Below are 20,281 nucleotides of genomic sequence, written 5' to 3'. Positions count from 1 at the left end.
TAAATAAAACTGTCTTCCTTTTTCCTTTTCTTCTCTCTGTGAGATACAATTGAAAGAGTCCTGGACTGGGAGCCAGAAAACCTAGGTTCTCTATCTCTATCCAACATCTGCTGCATCATTTATCCCTTGTGCATCTCGGTTTCCTCATCTGTAATCGAAGGTGCTTAGGTTTTACGTGTACATCAAATGAGTGAATGTACTTTGTGAACTGTACAATCCTACTTAGATCTAGTGTGATATTATTACTAATAGAGGCAGAAAACTCTACAAATAAATGTCAACTGAATATAGACCACTGGCCAGCACAGAAAACCTTAACCTTGCCTATGAAAAAGTGAATCTTTTTTTATCGTTGTGATTTAGGAACACCTGACTTTTAGTGGGGGTGAGGTGGGGGTCAGGGGGAGTTAGAGACTGATGGAAGGTTGAACCTGACATCCAAAAGCACAACACATTGCCCAGGTGGAAAAAGAAACATCATGTATCATCAAGCAAGCATTTTGAGCAACTATTTGATATTTAACCAACATTCACAATGAAAACAAATGACTTACTGATAACTTAAATCTTCACATGATGCTAGCACAAACAGAGCAATAGGTGAGACAACTGGTCTCAAAGGACATCCAGTATATATAATTTGTTTAAATTAAATTGATTCCATTTTAATTTAATATTGATGCATTAAAATGATTGAGGCATTAAAATAATTGAGGCAATAAAAAGACTTGATGTATTCAAGCATGAACAATCACACCCCTACCTCTTGTACCCCAAACGTATTTCTTTCACCTGAAGCTACAACTGCATCTTTGCCTTCCCACATCTAATGTCGAAGATACAACAGCCAATCTCCTTTTAGAGGCTAATTCCTCTCCCCTTACACCCAGTGTTGCCCTCTCCTATATCCTGGTCAATCTTTTCCCCCTTTCTTTCTGTATCTTCCACATCTCTCCCTCCATGGGACTCTTTCTCTCAGTCTGTGAACATCCCATCCTGTCATCTGAAAACAAAACAAAAATCCTCACTTGACTCTACCTAACTATGGTCCTATATCTCTTCTTCCCTTCACAACTAAGTTGCTTAATAAATAGAGAAAGAAAAAAAATAGTCTATACCCACTGTCTCTACTGTTATTAAATACTGAATTTTTAAATAATTAATCAATAAATTATCCAAAAAAGTCATCTCTAATAATAAATGAGATCAGCCCACGGTCCATTCTCCAAGCCATCAAAGTACTTGTAGTTTCCTGCAAAACAATGTTAGATAACACTTCTGAGTATTGCAAATATTTTTTCCTATCTACATGCTATTTACTTGCTCCTCTTGTCTCACTTCTTCTGGTTACTGCACATTCATCACTTATATTTTGGATCTGTCTCCTCCAGGAAACTAACCTTTGCTCTCACAGGTGAACTGAATACTCCTATGCCATTCTTTTTCATCATATTTATTATATTGTTTTATAATTATTTGTTCATATGTCTATTCCCCTCATTATGGATGCCCCTTAAATACAGGAGAGTGTGTCAATCATCTTTGCATCCTTATAGCCTGACTAAAATCACTATAAATAAAATGGGTAAGTTATAAAATTAACTTTTGTTTGTACATAGTAGCCAATTAGTGTGCTTTTAAGTATGTATTTTTATGAGGCTTTACCCAAAAAGGCGCTAAATACAGCTAACCTATACGTAAAAGACGGCTCAATTTTTTTAAGTTTGCTGCTATGTATGTAAAAACAAGCAAGATTGAGTAATGTAATTAGGCAACAATCTGACAATCAATGGAGAGAAGGCATTTGACTTTAAACCATCAAGGGAAATATATTTTGTTCAAATTGTTGATCACAAACATTTACTGAAAATCTCTTATATGCATAGCACTGAATATGTATCTGACGTTTTGGGTTTGAGAAATGGTCTTTACACTCAAGGAGCATATGACATAAGTAAGAGATCAATGACATTTATTAAGTAAAACTAAAACAATGGGCGATGCAGAAAAGGTTTTATTAAGTGCTAAATATGTCATAGAAAGGAGAAGTGCTGTAGTTTAGAGAAAAAGAGCAAAGATATCTGGGATAATCCAAAGTTTTCAAAGATGACACACACCAGACTTGATTACGATTTGAAGGGTGTGGATGTGTGAAGAAGAGGCTGGAATACAGATAGAGGAAATAATGGGGTGAATGCAGGGAATGACTGCTCAGATGCTCCCTCCTCTGAGTCCTTCCCTGGCCTCCCATCCCGCCTCCACCTCTCAGGCTGTGTGTTGGCAAGGACTAAATATTTGTTTCTGTATCATCCAGTAAAGGGCCTGGTTAACAATAGGTACTGAGTAAATATTTACTGAGTTAATGAATAATGAAGGAATGAAAGTAGGGTGCAGGGTGGGGATATACTGCCCTGTATAGAAAAGCAAGTCAAAATCATCATCACTTGAGATCAGAGCACTATTTCTTTAAAAAAAGACAAATTTTTCAGAATCATCTGAAGCAAATTCTAATGTCACTAAAACAGTTTTATAATGGTTTTTGAGGATAGAATGGGATTTATATTCCCCAAAGAAGGAAATTATTGTCACTTGCTTTAAGAAGACTGAGTATATCTCATTTATCAAAGAGTCCATTAATCTAGAACCTAACAGTTTTCTCCCACTGGCATTTCTGATTTTACATGGATGTGAGCATTTGTGAGTGCCTTTTTAAAATCTTGTCAGATTTTTAATCTAAATTTTTCATATGCCCGAATTAGACACACGTACTTCTTGTAAAGACATTTTTAAAAAAAGGCTATTTTCTATCCATAATGCCTGCGAGTGAAATTCTAGCAGGACTTGGGGACATAAATGTTTAGAGGACTAAATCAGGATCAGTGAAGTAGGAAAAGTGGGAAATAAAACACAAAAATGAGTCCCTCATTTTCCCTGAAGAAAATGGGAGACAAGCAGCATGTTCCAAAAAGTTCTATGCTCAAGAAATATCAATGGAATAAATCAAACCTTCTAGATATTCAGACTAAACATGTATATAGCTCCCAACAAACATTACTGCAAAGAAAAATAAGGGCTCAGGAACAAGTATAAAATAAGGAGTCAAGAACAATCATGACAATCTCATGATCTACTCCTCAGGTGAAGCTCATAAGTTTTTAATTCCCCTTCCTGCCTCCCTCCCTCCCTCCCTCCCTCCCTCCCTCCCTTCCTTCCTTCTTTCCTTTTTTTTAAAGGCTAGATAGAATAGCAATTTAGTACGTTCAGCAGATTGTCAGGAAAAGTAAGCAGTATCTTTATTGCAAAGACAAATCCATCAGCTTTAAGGGCAAGTGTCTAGGATGCCACTAACCTCTGACCACCATCCCACCAAAAAATATTTAGAGAGCACCAAGTCTTATGGTTGTAATAGTGTAACACAGCACTGAATGCATTTACATATTTTCTAACTGGGAAATTCAAAATTAATCTGAAATCTACAAAATTTAATCCCAGATTATTCTGAATTTTTTTCACAATCACCTTTTACAACAGTGTCTAGAAACTTTGTTGTAAAGCCATTCACTGAAAAGCAGATCATTTTGGAAGTTGTGTTTCTTAAATGAACCATGAGTCAGGTAAATAACTAGAAACCTGGATCAAAACTTCAAATCCTAACTTAAAAGTACAGAAAGATACTACCTACAGAAATTATGCATAATGCTTCAACCCACCAAAATGCATACATGAGATTCTTCACAGTGGTATAGCACAAATCTGACCTATGTGAAGTAAGTTTATGTAAACCTTCTATAGTCAGAGAATTTCAGAGCAGAAAGTGGCCCTGGATAATACACCACAGGTATTACAAAGGAGGAAACTGAGGTCTGAGAATTTAAGTCACTTCCACAAAATCACCAAGTTAGTTCATGATAGAGCTACAATTAGAATGCACATTTCCTGTGTCCTGGTCTAGTTTTAATTTAGAATTATTTCAACAATTCATTCATGAAAGAAAGAAACAGTCTATTTAGTTGAGGCCCTCATCTCTTTAACTGCATGTTTCTCTCTGTACAAGTAGAGAGTCTTAAAATATACCAGAAAGTAGACAGGCTTGAGGGATGATGGAGCCTTTTTCTAAACACTTGGCTCAGATTGCTGTGGCTATTTATCACCAGTTTAAACTTCTGGCTCAAAGTCACCTTCTGACCCAGGGAAAAGGGATACCATGCTACAAACAGGCCCTTAGAGCTTAACTTTGATTTTGAGACAGGCTTCCTGTTGAGAGATGAATAGGGAAAAAGTAACAATAATAGTGGATTCAGCCTTCTGACAGGAAGCTACGTTTTTGCTTGTATAGAGACTGCAGTCCAGTTATATTAGAAAAATCACGTTTTGTCTTTCCATCTGTTCTGTTTATCCTCAACTCAAAGTCTCTATTCTCATTTTTTTCCTATTTAATTCCTATTTTGGGGCTTTGGGAGTTTTCTAGATAGATATGTATGTAAACAAGGTATTTTACTCTCTGAAATTCAAGGTTTAAAAAACCCCACTAATTTTGCTTTCTTTCAGTTCTATGAAGAGTCTTATATTCCTTTGGATTACAAATATTCTCATTTACCTAAAATAAAACATTTATTTTGTATTCATCTAACTTTTCATTACAGTAAATCATACTAAAATAATATTACCCTTATCGAGGCTTTTAAACCTGACACAGAATTTCCACAGATATCATGAATTCTTCATTTTGAATCTGTGAGGTAGCAAAATAAAAAGTATTATCCCTGTTTTATAAATGAGGAAATTAAGGTTCCAACACATTATAAGGAATTTATAAGGAAAGAGTCAGAACTTTACTGGAGTTGTCTGACACAGGGCCAGTGCTCTTTGCACCCTGTTGCTATGTTGAGTCAGTAGAAGTTGAATCAGCTCAGAGAGCTCCTTCCTCTGCATTGACCACCCAGGTGGAGGTGCATGCCATCCCTCATAAAAACATTGCCAGGGTCCAAATAAGTCTGTCTTGAACCAGTAAAATATCAAGAAAGTAAACAAATGTTTTATGTATTGAGCATAGTTTCACTTTTCTTGAACTCTACCTGAACCAAATGGGCAAACAATTGCCAAAATCATTATATTAGAAAAAAAAGAATAAAATTAAATGAGTATATGTACCACTAAGTTTGCGAATTGCATCCTAATACCAAAGTATAACTTTCAGGAGTTGTGCCAGTTTGCTTTTCCTGACTTGCTTTGTGAATAATCTGGAGCTGAGCACAGGCCTGGCCCAAGGGAAAAACATGAAATTAAAAAAAAATTCCTTATTGCCATTTCAAACCTCGCAATTATACCTCTCTCTACTCCTCTCCCCCATTCCTGGCCCTGTTCTGTCCCAGGGATTCTGCTCCCCCCATCAAAATTTGAATTCAATTCTTCAATATGCAGATGAGAAAACTGAATCTCAAAGATCAGTAACTTGCTCAAGGTCACAAGGTTGCAAATGGCAAACTCAGGATTCGAATTTGAGACTCCAAAGACCCAGGCTCTGTTAATTGCTTTTTGAAAGTAAATGGAAAAGAAGAAGTTCTAAATGTAGAAACTGCTCACTGTTAAAGGTTCTAAGTGTAGAAAAATGGTAATAATTGGGAACCGAAGGAATTTCCCAGAATTAAAAAATCTCATTGTGAGATAGTGCCCTATTCCTACAGCCTATAGGCCTAGTTACGAGTATCTATGCCATTAGCTCAAAAGAACAGAGATATAGTATTGTGGTTGTGTTTATTTATTTATTCATTCTAAAATGACTATGTTTTAGGAATATAGGGTAAACAAAAAATTAGAGAAATCAAAGAACAAAAATTAAGAGATATCACGAACTTCCCCAACCTCTCTGAAATTCTCAAAATAAATCCCACAAGACATGATACAGGAATGGTCAGGGAGCCCCACATTAGATTGGAGCCTTACATTTTAATGTATGATTTCAATGAGGCTATCTGAGCCAACTGCTAATTGGTATCCTTGTGTACCCACAGAGAACCCATCTTCCCATGCATGTATGCTTTCCATATGATGCACCATCATATGGTTCTATCCTGAAGAAACTCAGAAGTCCTCTTCAGAAACAGTCGGAATCCTGTGGGCAAATTTCCATTTTGATTATACTAAGGCAACTTTCAGTTTCTATTAGAATAGGTTTGAAGTGATTCTAATGTCTTGACTGTAGAACCCTCCACGGACAAATACAGGATGCCCATGACAGCTGTGTTTTATCCACCTATAGTGCCATAGAGTCCATCCGATACTGGGACTTTCACCCAGAGCTATGATGTCAGCTGATCCTGATGGCCAGAGAATATTGGGGAAAAAAATCATAAAAGGCAAATTACCATATATAATATACTCAATTACAAAGGAGTAATATTTTTTAAAGGGTGCACTGGAACAATGACTAGAGAGGGCACGTGTTGTAGACTAGTTTCCCAAGGAGTAGAGAAGAAGAGGACACCAAACAGGTAAGTTTTGATAGGAGGTCAGGTTGGAAGAAAAATTCTGTAATTTGAACCAAATTTGGGAAGAAGACATGCACATAAAGCTTCAGTGTGAGACCTTGATTCTCAGGCAGATTCCTGAATGCCTTTCCTTCAAACTGAAAGGAGGTTGAAAGCGTATTTCCCTAAAAAGAAATTTAATTTAATTTAAAAGTCACCTACTTCAAAACTGTTTTCTTAAAACTGGACCTGCTTACCCTCCTGGGACTTTAGCAACATGGAACAGATGTGGAAAGGGCACAAGGTAGCTCAGGTGAATATAGCTCTGGCAAGTTTATGAAATATTTATATTCTGAATATACCAAAATACCATAAAAATACTAATTATCATAAAATACTGATTTAATTTTATTTCATCATCCTTCACATACCCAAACACAAACACTGCCAATGGAACTTTGAATGTATCCACGGATTAATCTCTTTAGAACTAATTGTTTCAATTTTGATTCATTCTCTACATAAAGGAATTAGCCTACTTTTTAAAAAAATAAAACAAACAGATTCAAAGTATCCTGAAATCTTCCCAGGCTAATAAGCACTCCGCTGGTTCAGGAATTTATCAGTTGTTTCTCAGCAAAATTCAGTTCAGTTTTACTGTGCTTAAGGGAGAAAAATAAAAATACAGACAAACACATGCCTAATCTAATGTGTAGAGATCAAGATTTAAGAGGAAATGGGGGAGGGCTGGAGAAAGAAGTGTTTTTTTGTGAACACTCAGAAAGACATAACACTTGCAGCACCTGAAAGCTTAAACACAAGCTCTTGATGGAATGTTCAGTTGTTCCTCCTTCATTGCCCCCAAGTCTCTTTTTCTTTTTTTCTGTACAAACTCATAAAAGAAGATTCTCATATCAGAATCACTCATTTGCCTTAGAATGGCCAGTGCCCTTCTGCCCTCTCAAATGAAAGTATAAGCCTTCTTTATAAAACTTCAGAGGGTTTGTGTTTTTAGCCAAAGACCAGAAAACTAGGAACTTTTTCTTTGTAGTTCATCTTCCCATGGTAACCAGTTAACCTCACTGTTCACCCACCAGTCCATCCTACCGGAAACTCTAGCTAAAAATTTAGCACTAACATGAGAAACATAATGCTCTGAATTAAACTGTAACTTAATTATTTCTTCAATAGAAAGCTCTGGAAAGAATGAAAAAGAAAAATTTAAAAATAATTTCAAACTAGCATAAATAAATCTGATAGGTTCTTCTCCCTCAGGAGAAAATAATAAGTATATAACTGCTATTTAAGAAATATTAAATGAAAAATAAATGAAATGAAAATATTAAATCTCTATAAATAAATTGTATTTGCTAAGGGAAGCACCCATACTTTAAAATTCCATAATGAAAAACTCTAGAGCTGACAGCCACAGAACAGCTATATTGAATAACAAGATTTAATTAAAGGAATTCATAGCTACTAATTATCTGGTGAAATTCCATGTGCACACCTCCTGCCAAGTCAAACCCATCATTCTGTTTAAGTTTGAAAAACTGAGAAGAAAGAAAAGTACAGCAAAGTAAGGAAAGTGTGAGTATAAAGAATGTGCCTACATCCTACACCAGTTTCTGCTTTCTGGAGTCAATTTCACAAAAATCTCCTGGGAGTGAAGGGAGTGAAGAAACCAGCAGCCTTTGGAAAATGAAGACTTGCTGCAAAGTCTGAGAAAAGACAGTCACTCCCTCTACTGTATCCAAATAGTCCTGTGAGCTGCGATGTAAATCCCTGTGCAGTGAAGCAATTCCTCTCATTCCAGATACAACACAGGGCAATGCAGTGTGGAAAATAAGCTTCCAATTTTTACTACAGACTTTTATGACTATCATATTTTCAGTAAATAAACTCTGAAACAGACAGAGCTGGTAGACAGACATGAGGTAGCACTGGGGCATGGAACGGATCGTGCTTGGCTTGCTTACATCCTGGGAACGACTACAGAGAATGAAACGCTGTGGCGGTGAGAAACAGGAGAGCAGCAGTGATGCTTCAAATCACAGGGTCATTAGAAAGTATTCAACGGAAAGAGCTTTTTGTTTCCTTTGTTTTTTCCCATATAAACCTACACAAGAAGACGCTACGATAAAGCTCTGCTATTTGAAGGGTAAAATTTATAAATGGGCTTACAATATAGCCTATTTAGATTTAGATGAAAATACTGAGGTATTGTCCAAATGACCATAGTAGAACAGTAAATAAAATTTGCATTTTAAGTTTACACTAATTTTAATCTCTTTGAGAGCAAAGGTTGTTTATTTTTTCCATAACATCTAACATTTTGGTTCTTATAATTACCCAATAAGCACTTATTATTATTGCTATACTACTAAATAGTAATGGAATAATAATATCAACTGGATAATAATGTTGGATAATGATATCAATAATCATTTGATGAGCTCCTAGTATTTGTTGGGAGCCATACTACTCTGTAGGTGGTTTATATACATGATAGTCTTCAAAATAATTATTTAAGGTAAATATTACTATTCTAATTTTATAGACAAAAGCACTGGGACATAGAGCCATCAAGAAAATTGCTCAAGAATATGCAAATATAATTTGAAAATCCTGAATTTGAAATCAGTTCACTCATATTTGAATGAATAAATAGTGGGAGAGATATTTTTTAGATTTTCAAAAATATTCATTGGCGTATATGCATGGAATAACTATCATATACTTAATACATAAAATACATTTATGACATGAAGTGGAACCTGGGAAATAGACTTAAAAAAAGGAACCGTGTGTGTGCACGTGTGTAGTGAGAGGTGAGAACTACAGGCAATTTCTATTTTGAGGCAAAGAATGATAGTGACTGTGACTAAAATTCTAGAAATGGGCCAGATCATGGAAGGTCTTGTATGCCTTGCTTAGGAGCTTGAACATTATTCTTTCCTCAAGTTATGGGAGTCAATGGAAGATTTTAAGGAAGGTAATGAGGTAATCAGATTTTAGTTTTATATCACAGTGGCAACAGAGGGGGTCTCTATAGGTGTGGCTGGGAAGTAGTCACATGGGAGGCAAGAGACAAAGTTAGATGTTACTGCAGTAAATTGTAGTAATACTGCAATATGATGATGAGAGCCTAAACTTAGGCATTTGTAGTAGAGAGGGAGAGGAGGTATACATGAGGAATATTTAGCAGGTAAAATGGTAGAGTTTAGTGACTGATTAGACTTTTGCTTGAATAACCAGGTAGGATGATCTTGCTTTTAACTGACATAAAGAATACATGAGAGGGCTTCCCTGGTGGCGCAGTGGTTGGGAGTCCGCCTGCCGATGCAGGGGACACGGGTTCGTGCCCCGGTCCGGGAGGATCCCACATGCCGCGGAGAGGCTGGGCCCGTGACCCATGGCCACTGAGCCTGCGCGTCTGGAGCCTGTGCTCTGCAACGGGAGAGGCCACAACAGTGAGAGGCCTGCGTACCGCATTAAAAAAAAAAAAAAAAGAATACATGAGAAAGATGATCCTGTCTTGGAGGGAAGATAATGAATTGAGTTTGGGATACACTGAACTTGAAGTGGTTATGGACCATCCAATGGGAAACTGGGTATTCTGAAGTAGATGTGGAAGGTCAGGGTTGGAGAGAGAGATTTGAGAATGATAAGCAATTAGCTGTTAACCAAAACCCTGCAAGTAAGATTCCTAGATACTCTAGGGAGAGAATATACAGAAAGGACCAGTGGACAAAATCCTATGAGAAAACAAAGTGCTAAGGGATAAATAAGGAGAAGGAGCCCATGAAGCTGAGAGGGAAAGGTCAGGAAGGTAGAGGGAGAATCTTCAGAGCACCGCCTTTCAGGAAAGCTGGAGTGGTCAATGGTAGGTGAAAGGAGCCCACTGTAACATCACACATTACCAGAAGAGCTTAAGTGGAATGGAGGGGACAAAAGTCAGAGTGCATGGGATGAGTGAGGGCATGGAGGCAGACAGAAAACTGTTCTGCTCCTTTAAAGCAGCTGGGCCAAGAATAAAGAGAGGGTGGGAGGCAGACACAGACCCTGGGAGAAAGGTGAGCTTGTTTACAGGCTAAGGGGAAAGAGCTCATAGAAAGGAAGTTGTTGGAGTTATGGAAAAGAGAGCATGATTAATGGAGCAACTTCCTCCAGGAGATGGAGAACAAAGTACAGAAGGAGAACAAATCTGGAAGTTTCTTCAAAACATATTCAAAGATTTGGCGAGGGCTTCCCTGGTGGCGCAGTGGTTGAGGGTCCGCCGGCCGATGCAGGGGACACGGGTTCGTGCCCCGGTCCGGGAGGATCCCACATGCCGCGGAGCGGCTGGGCCCGTGAGCCATGGCCGCTGAGCCTGCGCGTCCGGAGTCTGTGCTCCGCAACGGGAGAGGCCACAACAGTGAGAGGCCCGCGTACTGCAAAAAAAAAAAAAAAAAAAAAAAACACAGGAAAAAAAAAACTGGCGAAAGTAAAAAATATACCACCAAGGTTTGTATCTGTGATGACTGAAATCAGATTGTAATATCACTTTCTGTGTCTCATTTAAGTGCTCTAAAAGTGCCTTCAGGTAAAGTTCCCAAATGACCCTTCTAAGAGTCCCATCAGATTAACAGGATTGTGTATAAATTCTCCAGTTTCAGATGACGACCCAAAGGTTTGGTAAAGTTAAAGGACTGTAAAGGTAGCAAGACTGCTAAATAGCAGAGATGGACCAGAACTAAGGTGTTCTCCCAATGATGGCTGGACTGTGGCTTACTTTACTTACTAAAGTATATAGACTACAAGGCTGTGATGCTTATGTTGCAAGCAATGTTTCCACCGAGAATACTGTCATCTTGAAACTGAATTTATAATTGTGATTGAGCAGACACCCAGAAAGGAAAAGAAAAGAAAAGAAAAAGGAAACCAACTGTGAGACAGTCCTTCCTCCTTCTCAGATCTAAACTAAATTTTTTTAAAAAAAGCATAGAAACATTTTTGAGTTTGAACATTATACCAGAAAGCTGATAGGGACAAAGTTCATTATTTATTAATATTAATTTATTAATATTGTTAATATTACTGCCTTCTCTGTAGAAGGCAACACATGAGTAAGGAAAATCTTGTGCTATTGTAATGTCCCTGATATACTGTTCCTTAGAGAATATACTCAGTATATGATGGAACCATCCTGATTTCTGTTGAGGAGTTTAGTTGTAAACATATCAATAAAATAAAATAAAATAAGAACACTAAGGCCAGCAATGTAGTCACAACTTTAAGGCAAAATTTTCCACTGGATAGACTACCCCTCACGCAAATGCCAAGGATAGATACTCTTTGTATATAACAGTTCTTCAGCCTTAAATGAAATTTAGAAAAAGCCACATGAAATTTACATGGAAAGAAATTTAGAGGAAAACTGAACGGTCCATATGTTCCAACCATTCCATTGTCTTATATGAACTTGTTCAACTTGCCAAAATGTACACAATAGGTCAATTAATAATTAACAATTTTAGTCTTTCTTTCCTACTATCATTATATCTCTCATGTGTAAATCTAAGCTTTTCAATGTTGTAATCTCAGAGAAAAAAAATTAGTCAAAAAGTGACTAATCCATTTTTAAATATTTTATGAATTTCCATATAAGGCTAAGTGATGATGTATGAATTATCCTTCAAGTAGGAGCAAGCTGTTTGATTAAAAAAAGAAAAAAATAGATTAACATGACTTCAGTCTTCTAAGTCTCCTCCTCTAAAAACAAAGCTTTCTCTTTATGTTTTTACTTTACATACTACATTATGTGCATGTCTAGAATGATCAACACAATGAGTTTTAGGCCTGTGTTGATAAGATAGAAGTGTGAAGAGCAGGAAGTAAAAGAGAGAAAAAGAAAACTATATATTCACGTGCAAATACATTTTAATAGTCTGTGTCCTTTGCATAGTAGAATGATTCACCTAACCTGCCATGAGGAGGATTTGGGCCTTGAGATGTTTTTCCAGAAATGATGGTGAATTTGCAGTGGTTTATATATAAACTTCAATTAAGCAGCCTTATAAGTGAAAGGAATGACTAGAATAGCAAGCTATTGCCAAAGTCACAGTGTGTAGCCTTAGAACAGGAAGCCAAATGGTGTCATATCAAGACAAGAGTGTTAGGTACAGATTCAATACGGTGGTTCACCAGCATGAATCAGAATCACCTGAAAGCTTCCCAGATCCCATCCAAATCTACCAAATCAGGATATCTGGAAACAAAGGGAGCCTAGAATCTATATTGGCAACAAGCTCTTCACGTGATTCTTTATGCAGCCAGCTCAACACTGATCTGTGGATCGCTTACCAACAAACTTAAAGAGTCATGGTCAAAGTATACACTGCATTTGTCAATATAAAGATTCACTATAACTATCAATCTACCAATCTACATATATAGAGAGATACTCTTCAAAATAAAGCCTCGTTCTAATTTGAATAAAGGTTATAGGTACTTCTAAATTTATCTGAAGAGAATAAGGAAAGAATTGCAAAGAATTACAACCTAGTATTTAAGTGCCATCCCGTGTTCTTGGCTTTGTAGTCTGCTCAGAAGTGAACAATAACCAGGGTAAGTCAGGTTACTCAACTATATTCTGTCCATTGAAACCAGATCTGTTCCACTAGTTGACAATTATGCTCATTGTGGCTGGGATTATAGTTGCCTCCTAATAGCTATTCTCCCTTTTATATCCTTCATAACATAACTCTGTTCAGTAGAGTACACTGCCAGCGCTATCCAGCTAAGACTACATTTCCCAGCAGTCCTTGTAACGTTGTATGACCATATGACTAAATTCTAGCCAACTTTCAAGTAAGTTGAAATGATATGATGACTTAATAGTCTCCATTAAAAAAGAGGGAATCACAGCCTTTGTCTCCCATTCTCTATCCAGATGCCAGGAAAGTAAATATAATGGCTGGGATTCCAGCAGCTGTCTAGGAACATAACATCAAGGACTGTACCCTAGGGATATGAGAGAGCTAGAAAAAAATTGAATCCCTGATGACTTTGTAGAGCTGGTATACCAGCCTTTCACTACCTAACTAGAAGCTTATTTTATATAAGGAAAAGAACCACTTTTTTTTGTTTAAACTACTGCATTCTGCTATATGCAGGTAGACCTAGATTAAAACATCCATTATAAAAGAAAATTTTGCATATCCTACATGATTCAAAGTATCTATTCCAGTAGTAAAGAGTTTAAAACAATTTATGAGTGAAAAGTATCTTAAGCTATGTATTTGTATTCTGTACCTCCTTTAAAATCATCCCATCCAAGTACTGCTGAGTGTTAAGCATTGGTTTCTTCATATTTGTATTTTAACAATGAGATAAATGGTAGACGTAATATAATAAAAATGCAGGAGACCATGGTATAGAAAGGACTGTGAGCCCCTCATCTCTTAGTAATCAGAAGTTGGCTTAGGTCCAGGATATTAGTGTAGGGTTGCCACAGAGGGTTGCAAATTTATGGTCCAGGAGCCAAACCTGGCACTCAAATATATTGCACTTGGCTTAGGCAATGCTTTCTGAAAACATTAGATGTGACTGTCTTCAAGTGGGCATGCATCTTCAGTTCTCCACAGGCCCACCATCTCCTGTTGACGTACAAACACTCGCTTGCTTCACTTATTGTTACCTACCTTCTCAGTGCCTCTGAGAAGCACTGACATTTATAGTCTCTGGAAATAAAATGGTACATTTCTGCACCCTCCCTTCTCTCCATTTCTTCTCTGTTGTTGAAATCAATGATTGATATCAGAGATTATTTTCCAAGATTAAGTATGTCCACTTCTAATAACAAGAATGTATATAAGCTCACTAGGTGTTAGACCTTTATTTAGGAATATAAAAATTACTATAAATGCACTAGTATTTTCTCCTACAAAAAACAAATGGGGAACCTCTCAAAGCACTCCCCTAATAAACACACACACACAAAAACTCATGAAAAGCTGATTTTGTCACCTTAACTCATTTTTGTTACTTAATTTTACTTAGTAGTCTCAACTAAAGTTAGCCCAACTCTCAAACTTTCTCATTTTTATGAATTTAAAAAATCAATTCAGTTCTTAAAATTTAGTGAGAAGTAGTAATGATTTTGGCCTAAACAGCCTAAAACTTATTTACTTTCTTTCATCATTCATAAGTATTTTTATCAGACAGGTACTGTGTAACTAAGTAAAATATGTTTTAAATTTCCAGTAAAAATAATCACAGTCAAACAGAAGAAAAATATACCTTGAAGTCCTGAAAAGAAAAAAATAAAAGCTCACAAATATGTACTTACATATGATAATAGGTCTCCTCATTCAAAGGGGACATATTTGCACACAAAACCAATACCACATTATATGACTTAGAGCTAAAATTTGAAAAACATACTTGTTTTGCATGTGTGCCTTAAATATTTCTTTAGTTTAAAACATTTACCTGAACTTACTCTTCCCCAAACTTAAAAATCACATGGAGTTTCAAAATTCTGACACTTCTATTAAGCTTGTGACAAGCCTGAATAGGGAAAATAAAGTATTGCCAAGTACCACACAATATAACTTAAACCAAAATATGCATGGTAAGTAAATACAAGTTATGTAGCTCTGAATATTCTGGATTCTGGAATTCTTTTCTACATCAACTTTAATTAGGACCATAACTATTTTCTTTTGCTTTTGAATTTTTATTACATATATTCTCTTAGCTTGAGTAATAAAACTGAGGAATTTATTTTTTATAATACGTATGAAAGCAATTACCCTTTTTCTGTAAAATATAATGTTTGGAATTCCAGTTTCTATGCTGTTTGGTTATACTGGGGGGTAGCAGAGTTGGTATGGAATCAGGGACTTTCTCCATCAAGCCTCACATTCCTAACACTTATGTAAATTAGTATTAAGGAAAACTGAACTCTGCTCATTTTTCAGAAACACCTACAATGTAATTACAACTATTTGAGAAAGTCTTTTAACATATGGCCTACTCCATATGCTTATAGGAAACATTTATTTACATGTTCAATTATTTTCATACTTTATAAATGTAAGTTATTTATTTTAAAATATATTAACAAGGAAAGTTGTGTTAATTAAGTTTTAAAAGAAAGTTGTTGGTTGTTTTGGTGGGGGAGGGGAATCAACTACTTCTTTTATGTTCAGATTTTTCTATTTCTATTGTAATTTTTCTGTATTTTATTTCTCCCCTTTCCTGACTTCTACTTCCTATTAAATTATCTCCCCAACCCTTCCAAACTGTACATGCTTTTCACAACATTACAAGGAAACTGAAGAAGTTTCATCTTTTATAAATTGTCTCATTTTCAAAAACATAAAAAGTAACATAAAAAGATCCAAGATTTTAGAAAGTGCCCCCTCTATGGGACTCTGGACAGATTGTTAGGTATTCATCCCAGATTCTTATTTTCACTTTTTAAATGCTTTTTAGACCTCGTGGCCTCTATATTAATTTTATGAACATTTACAGAGCAAAAATACACAGAAGCAGGTATTAAAAAAAATATATACATGCATACATATGTGTATATATACACAAAAATATATATGAAAGACAATAACAAAAGTTTAATAAATATGCTAAGCTTTAAAAGCTTGAGTTTGATGTTAAATTGTTATGAAAATCTATAATGGCCTATTATGAAACAGTACATGTCCGTATTTGAAACTTCAGGCCTGGAGGGGAAGGATCTAATAATCAGTGGAACCAATTTAAATATTTTCTTATATTTTATAGCAGCCATGCATTTTTGCTTAACATTCCACAGAACCCAACCCTAACATATGCAAATTTCAAAGGAAAAAAAATCGATAACCAGTCCAGATTTGTCTCACATTTTAAAAAAAGAAAAGAAAGGAAACTTGTGTCTAATGAATAATGCCAATAAGATACTCCTTGATAAATAAATTATATAAGGCATGTGGGTTTCCTGCCTTCCGCCATCCAACAGGGAACCACCACTGTCCTGATAATCAAGTCAGTAGGGTGGGAAAATAAGAAATCTGGCTTCTATCAACTTCTGCCATGGGGAAAGAAACGAGACTGCCTCTCAGAAAGCAAAAGTGATTGTAAGATCACAAATGAAAATGGGAAAGACGTAGAAGTCTGTAAAGAGAGAAAAATAAGGAGCCAAAAACAAAGAAAAAATCAGTTATCAGACTGTCTGCAGAGGTTTTTCTACACAAAGAATTTTATGAAGCAGCTGAAGTTCAGTACAAAAAAGACTCCACCCTACCCTGCTTCTGCTGCGACTTCTCCTTGCTCTGAAAACTCCAGCCCACAGAACAGAACTCCTCTCACTAAAAGTGCCTTTAGTGCTCTGTTTTAAGCACTCTCCTTTTCTTTTAAACTTCCCACTCTCCACATTCAGGCAAAAGGACTTATCCTAGGCTTTCCCAGAAATATTCAGTAGTATACTCTTCGAACCGCAGATGTGGAAGCTCCGGATTTACAAACATCCCGATTGTCTTCCGAGCTGTTTCCCAGGTGCAAATCTGTCAGCCCCCTTCTCAACTTCAAATCAGAACCTCCTCTTCATGCTCTTCCTGAGGCTTAACATTCCACCTATTTCCCAAACTATGTAATAAACACCACAAGGAAAGCAAACGGCAAACTCACCATCCTCATCTTCTTCCTGGGCTTTTATTGAGACAAATTGCCCTAATAAAATAGTAAGAATGAGGAGAGGTCTTGCTTCCACCCAATTTGCCATCATGTCTAAATATTAGACATGTGGGTCCTCCTGGGAGTGAAAAGTAGATTCTAAGGTTATTGTAGCACCATGAAGTCAGCTGTGGGCTCTTCTTTCAGCACCAGCCCCAGGGCAGCCTCTGAAAACCCCCTTTTTCAGCACCAGCTCCGGCACAGTCTGCGAAAACTTTTTTCAAGCGATGCAGCTTTAAATAGGAAGAATGCTGCCTCCACTTCTTTTCCTGCCCCTTTTCAGCTTGTTCAGGCTCATAACCATCCAGTGTCTGCCAAGCAACGGTCTGATTGATAGTAAACAACCAAATCAGAACACGCGCCTCAGTGCCTTGAACTGTCCCGATTTCATTTATGTTTTAAACATAAATGGGGCTTAATCACAGAAACAAACGTTTGTTTCTCTTTCCCTTTTTTTTTTTTTTAAAGAAAGACTGTTAGAAGGAAAGAGACTTATTCTCCCCTCCCTACCCTTTTCCCAGACACACACCCCTTCACTTTTTCCCTATAGGGAGGAAATACAGACTTTCAGCCTAGTTTTTGATGTCTAGATAATTCAGGATCCTTGTCCACCTTAAACTTTCAAAGGAACAAATTTTAACCCTTTCTTTTTACTAAAGAGGACTCATTCTTGTCCCCTTGCTACATTCTGTTTCTTTACCCAGATACTGGAAGGGGACCGTTAAATGTCCAGGTGAAGAAACTATTTGACAAATGCATCATACTTTGAATTAAGATTGTCTCCTTATCTCTCCATCTCTCTTATTTAGAGAAACACATTTGCAGGTCCTTCTTGTCCCAGAGAGTTTTATTATGTAAAAAAGCAGTCCACTATGTTAGTGTGGAGTAATGGGAAGGACACTGTATTTGGATGCAAAAAGCCTCGCTTCAGACATCAGCTCTGCCACTCACCCGTTTTGTAAACACAAAGTCCTTTATCTCTGTGCACTCCAATTTTCTCATTTGAGAACAGAGTTTTGCCCTGACCAGTGGACAGGGTTTAGTGACATTAAAACAAGTAATATATTATTAACTAAGTTCTGAGTTGCAAAGAACTACGTAAAAGTAGATGTTGGTATTATTACCCCTAAACCAGCTTTTCAGGGAATTTGGTAGTTCCAGTTGCAATTGCCATTCAAGAGCATTATTCATGAACTTTTGTGCCACACTCATGCTTGCCAAGATCTTAATGACCTCCGAGTGTTCCACATAACCTAATACATTTGCTACCTTGAGTCTACCCAGAATCAGAATGTCTGTTCTACACAGCACAGGTGAGTCAATGGTTTATAATTACTCAGCAGTGATCAGGAACCCTGCACTGCACTAAGCACTGGAGGGAGAGGATGACACAAAGTAAGTGAAAGGCATACCCACTGTCTCCAAGGAACACGTGCAGGCACTAAGAAAAGAAATTTACATGAAACAAGAAATGTAAGCGAGAGCATATACATATGTGTGGGATACATTAAGCTCAGGAGAAATTCAGAGAAAGGAGAGATTATAGGGTAAGATTAGGTAAGTGATGTATTATCCTCACTTTTCTTCATAGAAGAAATGCAAGAAACTTTGAATTTTTGCTTTGGAGCTAGAATCTCCAGAGAAGTATTCCAGAGGAGGTCAACTCTCCACGCAGCTGTACCCCTCAGTCTAGCTTTTCACTTCAACACGTCCCATTTCAATTAAATACTTCTGGCACCACCACGCTTAAATGCCCTGCTCCCACTTAAACGAATGGGCCGAGTAAGAACCAAAAATCACCCTTCTGCTAATTCTAACTAGAATATCTGAGAGAGGCCAGAACTTGAAAAACCCCCTGCTAAATATTCAAAAAGAATAACAGGAAAATGCAGAGAAAAAAAACTTCACTCCATGTGCTTGCCACTTCTATTCTACTTTGAAACTGTTTTAGACATCAACACCCCAATACCAAAGGGTTGGCACAATTTTCAGGCATCTTGTATGGAATCTTTACTGAACCACAGAGACTAAGGACATTTATGGAGAATCTGCAATTCGCAGAAAGTATTCTAAATGCTGAGAGCACATAGATGATAACTAAACAGGAACAGGACTTGTAGCAGAATCAGTGTACATAAACACTCAGTGCTTGCTCAGACCAGCATCTTAGTATCTGCTTTAAAACAGTTATTATCAGCAAATCAAGAGTTATTTTAAATTTAAATGTAAACACAGCTTTTATAAGAAAGATTTAAAATCCAAGGCAATCTCTCACAGTTTCCTCCAGTCCCAGCCTCCTCTTTCCATCATACCAAAAGCACATGGTATGATAGAGGCAGAGCAAATATTTTCAAGAGAGCTGAGATAAATTATTAGCGTTCTCTCTTATCCTTGCTAGATTTGTGACTTGGGCTTTTTTTCTATGTTTGGCTTTAGGATTCTACATTATAATTTGGAAAAAAGTAAAACATACACAGGTATTGACCAGGTGTGTCTGTTTAATAGATGTGGCTGAATTCAGGAAGACTTGACCATTTCTCAGTCCATGAAGAACTGATTCTAGGCCTCAGTGCTTGGGTGGAGAGCTCAAAAATCTGTCACAATTCCGATGAATTGTGCATATTATAATAATATGGGCCTAGTGGGTCAATTTTTACTAATCCAATTTTTCACATCAACTCTGAAAGGGTTTTTTTTTTTTTTTTTTTTTTTTTGCGGTACGCGGGCCTCTCACCGCTGCGGCCCCTCCCACTGCGGAGCGCAGGCTCAGCGGCCATGGCTCACGGGCCCAGCCGCTCCGCGGCATGTGGGATCTTCCCGGACCGGGGCACGAACCCTTGTCCCCTGCATCGGCAGGCGGACTCTCAACCACTGCGCCACCAGGGAAGCCCTCTGAAAGGGTATTTATTAATTTTCTCAAGTCATATATAAAGGGATTACGCTTCAAAGAAGTTTCAAGTTTGCTAAGCTAATAAGCGGTAGATTTAGGTTTCTGTTATTCCAAAGTGAGTGTTCTCACTGCTTCCTAGCTTTTAGATCTACTTGATACCAATACTTACAATCTCAGAAGGTGTCTCAGCACCCTTCAGGGTTAGTCC

The 20,281-nt window shown here is 37.1% G+C and overlaps 1 protein-coding gene across 3 annotated transcripts in view; it reads right to left on the bottom strand.

Moving 5' to 3' along the window:
• The window catches only part of COL5A2 (collagen type V alpha 2 chain), a 366,641-nt gene that overhangs the window by 126,234 nt on the left and 220,126 nt on the right, over positions 1 to 20,281 (bottom strand). For 2 of the 3 annotated variants that reach the window (XR_003793913.1, XM_029225090.1), the window contains exon 1: positions 17,139 to 17,959. The exons of the other annotated variant lie outside the window; for it this stretch is intronic. Coding sequence is in view for 1 of the 2 variants with exons in the window: in XM_029225090.1 (XP_029080923.1) it covers positions 17,139 to 17,235 (97 nt within the window). In the remaining variant the exon portion in view is untranslated. Of the gene's footprint in view, positions 1 to 17,138; positions 17,960 to 20,281 lie in introns of those variants that run through there. 3 annotated transcript variants of the gene reach the window in all.

The sequence above is a fragment of the Monodon monoceros genome, unplaced genomic scaffold (assembly GCF_005190385.1).
Source record: "Monodon monoceros isolate NGI ecotype Baffin Bay Population unplaced genomic scaffold, NGI_Narwhal_1 Super_Scaffold_16, whole genome shotgun sequence".
In the NCBI taxonomy this organism is placed as follows: domain Eukaryota; kingdom Metazoa; phylum Chordata; class Mammalia; order Artiodactyla; family Monodontidae; genus Monodon; species Monodon monoceros.
The sequence above is the reverse complement of the archived record's forward strand: the minus strand, read 5'-3'. Positions and strand labels throughout refer to the sequence as shown.